Source organism: Hypanus sabinus, chromosome 2 (genome assembly GCF_030144855.1).
Source record: "Hypanus sabinus isolate sHypSab1 chromosome 2, sHypSab1.hap1, whole genome shotgun sequence".
Taxonomy (NCBI): domain Eukaryota; kingdom Metazoa; phylum Chordata; class Chondrichthyes; order Myliobatiformes; family Dasyatidae; genus Hypanus; species Hypanus sabinus.
Window position 1 is genome coordinate 196,541,941 of NC_082707.1, and position 12,651 is coordinate 196,554,591.

Here is a 12,651-nt window from a genome sequence, read left to right on the forward strand (position 1 = left end):
TGGGGTGCAGTACCAGGGGTCCAAGTGTAAGGATAAGTGTTAGCCACTTAAGACTGACATGAGGAGACTATCTTTTCACCTGGACAATAATGAACATGTAGAATTCTCTACCACAGGAAGCAGTTGAAGATGAATCTTTAAGTCCATTTGATAAGGCTGCTGGATATTTTTCTTGGTGCTAAAGAGATAAAAAGATATGGGAAGAAAGCTGGAACAGAATATAGATGAAAGTGTCACAAATATAGATGATAAGTAATGATCATATTGAATAGGAGAGCAGATCTGACTGGTTGAAATTCTTTCTGTTTCTATTATTTTGTATGAGGTGAAGAGCCGTCAGGCTGATCAACACCTCCACCCATTAATCTGCCCCTCCACCAATACATTCACAACATCTCACGTCAATTTATGCACATATAATCAACCTTTATATATAACTGTTGCTTGTACGTTGTGTTTTATAGGATTGGTTTTATATTTATATTTATTGTGCTCTTCTTTTGTTTCTTTATTGTGTTTTTTATGCTTATTGTGTCTTTTTATGCTGCATCAGATCTGGAGTAACAATCACTTTGTTCTCCTCATGCTTGTGTACAATAAATAATCTTGACTCTTGAGATTCACCGGACATATCTCTGTTAATCACTGCCATTTCGTTGTCTTGCAGACCCTGCCTCAGCCTACATCAGACAACTGGAAAACAAAGTCAAGTTTCTGGAGGAAGATAATAAGATCTTATCACAGGTATAACTTCCCTAATTCTCCAAAGTCTTCATTGATGTAATGTACAGCAAGTTTTTCTCCCCATCCTGTTGTAGCAGCTGCCTGTGGATCCTGCGGGATATACTTCGCATTTTAGCCCCATTGATTATTTATTTGCTGCCCAGCAAACCCCCCAGGTTAATCCTAGTCTAATCACAGGACAATTTACAATGGCCAATTAACCTACCAACTTTGGACTGCAGGAGGAAACCAGAGCACCCGGAGGAAACTCACGTGGTCATGGGAAAAATGTACAAATTCCGTACAGGCAGCAGCGGGAAATGAACCCGGGTCACCTATACCGTAAAGTGTTGTGCTGACTACTACGCTACTGTGCCGCCCTACCCAACATGCCCCACCCAACTCCTAATCATTTTGCAACCAGCCCTATCACCCAATAAATAGCCTGGCTCCATCTTGATCATATGACTGACCATCCTTTCCTCATCAGCCACACTTCTCCGCCTTCGCCTCTTCAACGCCCATCCCAGTAGCATTATCAACCCACCATATTAAACTTCTCCTGTGATTTATAAACCCACTTGTGAGATTCTGAATCAGAATCAGGTTTAATATCGCTGGCATGCATCATGAAATTTGTTGTTTTGCGGCAGTGTGTGAAGCCTCATTGGACAGGGCCAACCATGGATGTCGCACACTAGCTGTCTATGTACACGCAAGCTGGTATGCCAGCCAGGCACTACGATATGAAATGCAACATCAGGTGCCCCCTCTCCACACAGCTGATGAATCCAAAGGAACAGCAGAGACCAATGGAGTTTGGGACCAGCAGCTTCACAGGGATCTCCAGTCAGTGCTGAACTCAACATAGGACTGCCTTAGGGATGCCAGCTCTGCACTTTTCCCGTGGCGTTGACTCGCGAAGCCTTCCCCACAAGTGGGTGTAACTGCGAGGCAGCGGAGGGTTGAGATCTGAGTTTTCCTTCTCTTAGAGGAGTTGCCAACCACGGCTGGCAGCAATACAGTGTATACATAATTTAAAAAGCTATAAATTATAATGAAATATTTATAATTTTATATATGTAAATTAAGTAAATAGTGCAAAAGAGAGCAAAAAAGTTATGAGGTAGTATGCATGGGTTCATGTCCATTCAGAAATCTGATGGCAAAGCTGTACCTGAAATGTTGAGTGTGTGACTTCAGGCTCCTCCACCTCTCCCTTGATGGTGGCAATGAGAAAAGGGCATGGCTGGGGTGATGGGGGTCTTTAATGACGGATGCCACCTTTTTGAGGCATTGCCTTTTGAAGATGCCCTCGATGCTGGCGAGTCTAATACCCGTGATGGAGATGGCTAACTCTGTAACATTCCTGTGCAGCGGCCCCTCCGTACCAGACACTGATGCAACGAGCTGGATTGCACCCCATCATGCATCTGTAGAAACTTGCAAATGTCGTTGGTGACATACCAGTTCTTCTCATACACCTAATGATATATAGCTTCACACAAAGTACACTGCAGATGCTGTGGTCAAAGGAACTCCAGCATCCGTGGAAACAAGCAGTCAACGTTTTGGGCCGAGACCCTTCTTCAGGACTGAAGAGGGAGGGGGCAGGGGCCCTATAAAGAAGGTGGGGGGAGGGTGGGAAGGAGAAGGCTGGTGGGTGCCAGGTGAAAAACCAATCAGAGGAAAGAACAAGGGGTGGAGGAGGGGAAGCAGGGAGGGGATAGGCAGGAAAGGTGAAGAAGGAATGTAAGGTGAAAGCACTGTGTAGTAGAAGAAGGCAGAATCGTGTGAAAGGTGATAGGCAGCTGGAGGAGGAGGCAGAGTGAAACTGGGATGGATGAAGGGAGAGGGAGTGAATTACCGGAAGTTGGAGAATTCAATGTTCATACCAAGGGGCTGGAAACTACCCAGATAGTATAAGAGGTGTTGCTCCTCCAACCTGAGTTTGGCCTCATCATGGCAGTAGAGGAGGCCATGTATGGACATATCCGAATGGGAATGTGAAGCAGAGTTGAAGTGGGTGGCAACCCGGAGATCCTGTCTGTTGTGGCGGACGGAGCGGAAGTGCTCGATGAAGCAGTCCCCCCAATCTGCGTCAGGTCTCACCGATGTAGAGGAGGCCACACCAGGAAATATAGCTTCTGTTGCGCCTTCTTTGTAATTGTATCAATAAATTGGGCCCAGGATAAATCCTCAGAGACGTTGATACCCAGGAATTCGAAACTACTCATCTTTTCCACTGCAGATCCCTCAATGAGGACTGGCGTGTCTTCCCTTGACTTTATGGAAGTAGGGCTACATGGATTTTACAAGAAATAACATTAATCAGAACGAAAAGACCAAAGCCCATTGTCGTGCAAAGTGATCAAAATGATGTAGGTTGCTATAGTGAAGGCCTGTCTGGTTCTGTGTCACAGAAAGATGGGTATATGTACAAAGTTCAAAACAGATTTATTATGAAAACATATATATTTCACATTGGACTGAGATTCATTATTTTGCAGACATTCACAATAGAGCATGGAAATACAATAGAATTAATGAAAAACTACAAACAACCTTTTTGTGAATTATTTATAAGGACAGTAGATCTTACAATTACACCTGATTACTCTCTTAATGATGTACCAACAGAACATCTGGGCTACCTTTCAACTCCTGCTCTATGTCTTTACTCAGGAATACTCAGTTTCCAGTGATATTCAGTGTCCTGAGTAAAAAGTTAGAGGTTTCCAGGTAAATGTCTCTCAAGGAGCTCCTCTGGAGCCAGTAATTTTTGAATCCAGGAAGAAGCAGAACCATGCCATTTGGCCCCTCAAGTCTGTTCCAGCTTTTAAAGATGGTTGATTTTTTTCCCCCTCTCAACCCCATTCTCCTTCTATCCTTTATCAATCAAGAATATATCAATCTCTGCTTTAAAAGTACCCAATGACTTGGCCTCCACAGCCAATAGAGGACACGAACACAACAAGTAGAACACTAGGCCCTCAAGCCTACCCTGCCTTTCAAGGTGATCATAGCTGACCTCAACTTCTCTTCTGTGCTATTTCATAGCCTTCGATTTCTTGATCTTCCAAATAATTCTCTATCTCCACCTGAAATATTTCTAACTGGCTGACTTCCACCACCCTGGGGGTCAGAGAATTTCAGAGATTTACTCACAACAAGAGGAGAAATTTCTCTTCACTTTAAGGGATAAACCTCTCACACTTTATTCCAGTTGCCACGGGCAACACAAATCCCGCAGTCAAAATTACCAACACAGACTGATTCCATTTTCAGATTGTTTTTTGTGGGATTTTGCTGTACATAAAACAGCGATCAGGTTTCCTATATTGCAGGGATCATAAGTCTCTCATTAACAATAAAATGCAGGATGATGTGATGAAGCAGTGAAAGGTGAAGTAGAACTGCAAGTCTTTCTTTTTCTGCCTCTCTCCGTCATGTGTGTGAACAATAATCCCTTGGGCATTGAAATTACTGGTCATGGTCAGAAGATAATAAACTGTAAGGGAACAATGTGCCTCAGGGATATCCATTCACTCACCAATCATGCACACAAAAGCTGCCACAAAATTGTAGGTAACATGGCAGCTGTCTGAATATGTTCAAAACATTCTGCTTTTATGTGGCTTCAGCTCTAACGTTCCTGCCGCCCAATTATAAACGGACACTATTTTTCCCTCAGTGGGTTACTTACGTTGAGGAATAAGATGCCCCATCATATTTGGATCTGTCTGCCAACTTTGAAAACAGATAGATGATGACGAGAATACCCAAGCTGAAGTGAACGCAGTGCTTTGTTTGACCCAGTTTATCACTGTGAAAGGATTTTCGATCTGTGATACCACAGATTTCATTTTACAGACACTTTGTTTCAACTGCGGGATACTACAAGAGAATGCCAACTAAAGCTCCTCCAGCCTGTTCTCCACAGGCTTATGCATCAGGAAATGAGCTGTCAATGCTCATTTTCCCGGTGTGACATTTCCCCTTGCTCACTTGTACATCATCCTCATTTTAAACTGCTGAAAATACTCTCTATAGGTATCTTGCAAGTATAGAAGGACATCTCACTATTGCCAAGGAGTAAAAAGAGAGCGTTAATATTTCAGCTCCATGACCTTTCAAAGTTCAAAGTAAACTTATTCTCAAAGTACATATATGTCACCATAAACAATCCTGAGATTCATTTTCTTGCAGGTATTCTCAATAAATCTAAAGAATAATAAGTAACAGAATCAATGAAAGATCACACCAACTTGGGCATTCAACTGAGAAAGACACCAAGCTGTGCAAATATAAATAGAAGAAAATAAAAATATAATAATAACCAATAATAATAATAAATAATAATAAATAAATAAATAAGCAATAAATATTGAGAACATGAGATGGAGTCCTCAGAGTCCCTGGAGTCCATAGGTTGTGGAAACATTTCAAAGATGGGGCAAGTGGTGCTGAGTAAAGCTTTCCCCTTTGGTTCAAAAGCCTGATGGTTGAGGGGTAATAACCATTCCTGAACCTGGTGGTGTGGCTCCTGAGGCTCCTGTACCTTCTTTCTGATAGCAGCAGTAAGAAGAGAGCAGGTCCTGGGTGGTGGGGGGGGGGGGGGGGTCCCTGACAATGGGTGCTGCTTTCCTGCAACAGTGTTTCATGCAGGTGTGCTCAATGGTTGGGAGTGTTACCTGTGAAGGACTGGGACATAGCCACTTCTTTTTATAGGACTTTCCGTTCAACTTTCCGTTGGTGTTTCCATCCCGGCTGTGATGCAGACAGTCAATATACACTCCACTGCACTGTAGAAGTTTGTCAAAGTTTTAGATGTCATGCCGAATATCTACAAACTCCTAAGGAAGTAGAGGCACTGATGTGCTTTCTTCGTAATTACACTGCTCCATTGAGGGCTGTAAGATTGATTTTCCTTTTCCTCTCACATCCTGCTTACAATCGTTTTGCTCTATATTTTTGATTTTCTGTCTCTACAACATTTTTCTATCACCTATAACTGGCCACTCCACTTAGCTGAAATAGGCAGATGAACAGGGAAGAGGAAATCATAAGCATAAGGAAGTCTGCAGTTGCTGGAAATCCAGAGCACCACGCTCACAAAATGCTGGAGGGACTCAGCGGGTCAGACAGCATCTATGGAAGTGAATGAACAGTTGATGTTCTGGGCCAAGAAAGATCTCCAACCACTCCCAAGTCCTTCAGAGTCATCGAAAGGACAGGGCCACAATCACATGAGGAAATGTTGGAGATGGATTGGGCAAGAGGCCAACACACTCATCAAGACAGCACTTCATTGGATACGTGAAGGGTGGAGGAAATGTGAGAGATTAAAGACAACTTGGTGCCGTACCAGAGAGGCAGAAGTGAAGACCCTGAACCTCACCTGGAGCACAATGGAGAAGATGGCCAAAGAAAGACAGAGATGAAAGACCTTCATTTGCCCTCTTAAATGCCAATGCCATATTGAGCTGTGAGTAAGTAATAATGACACAGTTCACAAGGCATTGAAGGGTACAATCCAATGCAGACATATAGGAAGTTCTCATTGGAATATTTGCTACTACCACCAAGATCTGCTCCTGCAGTGGCTCTACCCAGGATTCCATGCTCAAAGCAGCATCCCTCCTACTCGTCGTGGCGTAGTCACTCTGGGCTTTCTATCTTGACTGCCAGCAGCAGCCAGGTATGGGCCAGATGCTCAAGCACCATCCATTTTCAGGGCTAGTTGTTTCGGCTGTGTGGATGGACTAAACTGTTGGCATGAATATAGCGGGCCGAAGAGCCTTTTGCTGTGCTACAGAACTCTTTGGCATCTTGCAAAGGAAAGACAGCATTTCTGTAGCATGTATGTCCATACATGGCCTCCTCTACTGCCATAATGAGGCCAAACTCAGCTTGGAGGAGCAACACCTCATATACTGTCTGGCTAGCCTCCAGCCCCTTGGTATGAACATCGAATACTCCAACTTCCGGTAATTCCATCCCTCTCCCTTCCACCATCCCACTTTCACTCTGCCTCCTCTTCTACCTGTCTATCACCTCTCTCATGATTCTGTCTTCTTCTACTACCCATAGTGCTTTCCTCTTTCATTCCTTCTTCACCTCTCTGGCCTATCCCCTCCCCCACCCCTTGATCTTTCCTCTGATTGGTTTTTCATCTGGCACCTTCCACCCTCCACCCACCTTCTTTATAGGGCTCCTGCCCCCTCCTTCTTCAGTCCTGACGAAGGGTCTTGGCCCGAAACGTTGACTGCTCATTTTAACAGATGCTGCCCGACCTGCTGAGTTCATCCAGCTTGTTTTTACGTCTTGATTTGACCACAGCATCTGCAGTGTACTTTGTGTTTAGCATTTCTATAGTGCTGCTCCCAATCTTGGAACATCCCAAAGCACTAGACATGCATTAAAATTGTTTTCGTACAGTCACTGTTTGAAATCTCTCAGAAATAGGAACCTGATAATCTAGGTATGGTGATATTTATTGAAGGATAAGCAGGCTGCTCCACTGAGTGGACAGGTGGACCCTTTGTTTAACCCTTTATTAGAAAGTTTGATTCATAAAAAATAGGATTGGTATTTTCTTGATCTGTGGATCTGAAAGCAACATAGATTTTGGGAACGTCAGCACTGGTGGAACTCTGGAGTGAAGACTCCAGTTAAAATCCCACTGCAGCAGATACAGAATTTAAATCTTGCTCATTTAAGAACCTGGAGATTAACCAGAACCAGAAATGGTAACCATGAAAATCTGTTGAGTTCCAATCGTCTGATCCTGTCTGCATTCTTACCTGGTCGGACTTGGACTCACAATGATGAGATTGTTCAGCTATGAACTACTTTCAGGAATGTTGTAGCAAGCCACCCAAGTATCCCAATCTACCAGAACTCCTTATTAAACTTCCTTCAGTATTCCTTGGTGCCAGCCTTTCTTCCCACCAACTTGACTGGAAGAACCTCAGTGTCTAGGAAAACAGCTTACCACTCCTTAGGATGGATACTAAATATTGACCTTACCAGCAAAGCCCATGTCCCACAAAAAAAATATTTCCTTCTAAATTATTTTCTTATATCTCCAACAAAATACTATGTTGAAAGGCAGGATGGTGGATTTTAGTTGAAGAAACCGAGGCACTCACATGTGTGCTGAGAAGGAAAGCATTGGCTCGCTGCATTTTTCTACCCTGCTCTGTTAGATGAGAGAAACTTCTCCTGAATACTTCCCTCTCATGAATGGATTTCTTAAACACACTGCACTTGGAATCAGATTCATTGTCACTGTCTGATATAGTGTGAAATTTGTAGTTTTGCAGTGGTAGTGCAATGCATGAAATCACTATAATTTAGAAAAGAAATAGTGTAAACAATAAAGAAGAACTTTAATGTGTTTATAGACCATTCCAAAATGTGATGGCAGAAGGAAGATTGAGAATCATTGAGCGTGGTTTTTGAGGTTACTGCACCTCTCCCCCAATGATACTAATGAGAAGAGGAGAGGTGCAGATGGTGAGCAGATTTCTTCATGGGTGCCACTTTCTTGGGGCACTGTGTCTTGAAAATATCTTCAATAGTGGGGAGCAGTTGAAACTGGCTGAGTCTACAACCCTCTGCAGCCTCTTGTGATGCTGTGTCGAGAAGTATTTGTGCTCTCATAACCAGACTGTGTAACAGTTTCTGCCCCCAAGCACACACACACACTCACTCTCTCTCTCTTTCTCTCTCTCCCTCCCTCCCTCTCCCTCTCCTGAACACCACTCCACTCCCTTTGCAATTGTTGCCAATTTCTTTCTCAATTCCTGCTAAAACATTGTTTACATTTACATCATTTATTATATTTTAATTTGCCTTTTACTGTGCCTATTGTCTTGTTTGTTAATTATTGTACTGTCTTGCCCTGTTCTGTGCACTTTATGTAGTCCAGAGTAGGTCTGTAGTCTAGTGTAGTTTTTGTGTTGTTTTATGTAGTCTAGTGTCTCACATAGTCTAGTGTAGTTTTGTGCTGTTTCATGTAGCACCGTGGTCCTGGAGGAACGTTGTTTCGTTTTTACTGTGTACTGTACCAGCAGTTATGGTTGAAATGACAATAAAAAAGTGACTTAGAGTTAGATTTAGAAGCTGCTTGAACAAACTCAAACAGACCAAGCACGGGGAGTTATCCTGTATGATGCGTCTTCTGATCCAATCCAATACTAACAGTTAAAAAGTTGAAGAATTGTATTCAATCCTTTATTACTAACAAACAAAACGTTCTTATAGTGATGAAACGAGTGAAGCTGGTGGATACGATTTCAACTTCAAAAGTTAAGAGAAATTTGGATAGTTACATGGATGGGATGGGTATGGAGGGCTATGGTCTGGGTGCAGGGTAAGAGGACTAGGTAGCTTAAATGGTTTGGCACAGATTAGATGGGCTGAAGGGCCTGTTTCATTTTTCTATGACTCTATAACTCTAATATTGTATCTGTTTCTGGGATAACTTTTATCCTTGAACTACCCGTTTTGTATCCTTTTATTAAAGCATTTCTGATTTATGAGGTCAAAGGTTGCGTACTGACCCTGCCTTAAAACATTTTGATCAGCCACCTTACAAAAATATATCACTGCTTTTAAATTAAATATATGTATCTATTTGGCAAGGTAAGTTTTGGATTTAGCCCAAAGAAGTTGCTCATCAATTTCTCCCTCAGCCATCGGCCTGAACCTCATTCATCCTGCAGAGATGTGTGAAAATGTCTGGCTGAGGGGAAAGGCCTCATTTATTATAGTCATTGGTGTGCTAAGGCCTGCAGGCTCGGTGTCAGTGGCAATGCTGTGACTAGTTTATTGGCTGCAGGCAGCCAATCAGATCTCATTGTCTGTATGACCTTGATGCCTTTGATGTTGCCTTTACTAATGGTGACATATTGGATTTTTATCTAATCGACTGACATTGCAAAGCAGTACAGGATTAGCAGCAGGAGAAACAGAAGTGAAACGCATGCTTATTCTTGAGAGGAAAAGAGTAGGCCACCATTTGATTTATTTATTTTAAATATTTCGAAGTTCAAAAGTTCAAACACGAGAAAATCTGCAGATACTGGAAATCCAAGGCAGCACACACAAAATACTGGAGGAACTCAGCAAATCAGGCAGCGTTATTGGAAATAAATAAACAGTTGATATTCTGGACTGAGAAGGAAGGGGGAAGATGCCAGAATAAAAAGGTGGGGGAGAGGAAGAAGGCTAGCTGGAAGGTGATAGGTGAAACCTGGTGGGTGGGAAACGTCAAGGGCTGGAGAAGAAAGAATCTGATAGGAGGAGAGTGGACAATAGGAGAAGAGGAAGGAGGAGGGGACCCAAGGGAAGTAATAAAGTTCAAAGTGCATTTATTATTGAATTATGGCTGTAACCTTGAGATTCAGCTTCCTGTAGACCAGCACAAAATGAAGAAACATTGTTGAAGCCATGAGTCTCGAGTCTCTCAGCTTATTGTAATCCTGATTGTTCAGTTTCAGTTTAATTTTGATGGTGAGCTGTTGGGTGTTGTAAACCATGTCTTTTTGTAAATAATAATGTTCTGGTTGTTAGCATTCTCTGAATTCTAAATTATGTCAAATGACATGACAGTTCCCTGTGAAATCAACTTAATGTCAAGGCTTGCACTTTGCACTGGACATCAGTACTGCTCCCACTGGCTTGTAAACAGGGGACTTATTGGGCTTCGAAGTTCTAAGTATATTTATTATCAAAGTATGTATAAATTATACAAACCTGAGATATGTCTGTTTACAGGCAGCCACAAAATGAGAAACTCAAAAGAAACCAATTTTAAAAAACACCAACATCCAATGTGCAGAGAGACAAAAAGCAAATCATGTGAACAATAAAGCAAGTATCAGCATTCAGAACCAAACTGAGCCCATAAACCTGAAGCCCAGAGCAGCTGGAGTAGGCCCATAACCTCAGTCTCAGTTCATCACACAGTGGGGCAAGTTGCTACAAAGCTCACAGACACTAAGCCCAGAGCAGCCGGGGCACGACTCAGCCTCAACCTCAGCACCGAGGAGACCAGAGTAAAACGTCATGGAGCAGAACCGGCCCCAACCCTCACCTCCAGTCCTGACTCCCTGCCTTTTCAGTCCATCTGGTCCAGTATTTAAATTGCCCAAGCACCGGGTCATCACCTGCACTCGGACCCAGGCACCGCTGCAGTGATACATTCCGGAATGGCCCATACTCGACCTTTCCAAATTGGCTTAGTGCTTAGGTGGATCCAACCAGAAGTTTACAATGGCTTAAGAAGTTTGAGAAGGTTTGAAGGGGGCACTGACAGCGTAAATACTGTGAGGATGTTCCCTGTGCTCAGATTAAAGAGACCTTACTCAGGAATGAGCCAAAGATATTTTTCTTTCAGCAGATTAGGTTAATTTATTTCTTTGTTATTATTGAGATACAATGGAATAGGCCCTTCTGACCCTTCTGGCCACACTGCTCATCAATCCCCTGATTTAACTGTACAATGTCCTGTGTATGTTACTCAAAATGGCCTCTTTGGTTTGTTACAAGTAGGAATGCTTCTTTGTCGGATAAGTGTTTCTCTCGCCGTTGTTTCACTTTAGAATGGCTGATACGGTAATTGTATTCATTTGTTAATCAATGGGGAATGTCATTGTGTCTTGTGATGCTGGGAACTTGGGGGAGGGGTTTTCGCGGGTTTTTGGTGGGAGGAGGAGGCCGAGGAAGACGCCGAGGAAGGTGGACGTGTGCTGGACTGCTCGTAAGACCGCCGGGGTGGTCCCAGGTGCGACGGCCGGATGGGTCGATTGGTTCGTTGATTGAGCTCCAACGAGTGCACTAAACAGACTGAACTTTGATAAGTTGGCGCCTTTTGTTTTTTTCCTTGTGTATATGTACATATATATATATATATATATATATATATATATATATATATATAGAGAGAGAGAGAGAGAGAGAGAGAGAGAGAGTATTGCCTACTACTCTTTTAATTTTAGTAAACTCTTTAAAGTGTATTTCATAACGGTATTTGTTGTGGGTTTGATAATATTGGCAGGCGCGAGGCATAAAACTCAATTCTCACAGCACCTGCGTGTACGGGAGGTGGGTTGGTGAGTGGCTGGATCTCTTTTTTTCCCCTAGACATATACCAGCTTGTTGGGTAAGTGTTACATAACCATAGCCTCATCACAGGACAATTCACAATGACCAATTAACCTACCAATTGGCACATCTTTGGACTGTGGGAGGAAACCGGAGCATCCGGAGGAAACCCATACAGTCATGGGGGGAACGTACAAACTCCTTAAAGGCATCAAAAAGAAATGAAATTGGGTTGCTGGTGACTGTAAAGAGTTCTGCTAACCACTACCTTACTGTGCCACGTATTAATTGCGGTAATATTACTTTTATGTGTTGTGTGTGTGAGTTATATATACTGTGTTGTGCACCTTGATTCATAGGAACTTGGTTTTGTTTGGCAATATACAGTACATGTATATGGTTGAAAGGCAATAAACTTGAACTTGATCCAACTCTGGGAAGAGTGGTGAAGGAAACCCTGATGATTTTCTGTTCACTGATACACACCGCAGTTGGAAGTGGAAGGAGGGGTTGGCATGCCAGCCATTTGTGTTCCGGATGATGGTGATCAGTCTGAGAAGCACATATGTCCAGTGCACTTGCTGTGGAGAACTCTGGCTAGATCACACGTTGCATTCGAACCAGTAAGCTAGCTCATTCTGGTTCCAAGGTTAGGTTGTATCTGAGTTAGTGTAAATAGATTTGACAAGAGGAATAATGGGCTGCATTTAATTAAATGGGAGATCATTTGTAACTGTCAAACTTCAGCTTGGCATAGACATATTGCTGCCACCCACAGATCAAACTGAACCTCTGTATTTGACATCCCATCTC

The 12,651-nt window shown here is 42.8% G+C and overlaps 1 protein-coding gene across 2 annotated transcripts in view; it reads left to right on the top strand.

The window, feature by feature from the left end:
* Positions 1-12,651, top strand: part of LOC132389742 (coiled-coil domain-containing protein 85C-like) — a 277,288-nt gene that overhangs the window by 171,791 nt on the left and 92,846 nt on the right. For both annotated transcript variants that reach the window (XM_059962319.1, XM_059962328.1), the window contains exon 2: positions 668-744. In XM_059962319.1, the coding sequence (XP_059818302.1) occupies positions 668-744 (77 nt within the window). The remainder of the gene's footprint in view (positions 1-667; positions 745-12,651) is intronic.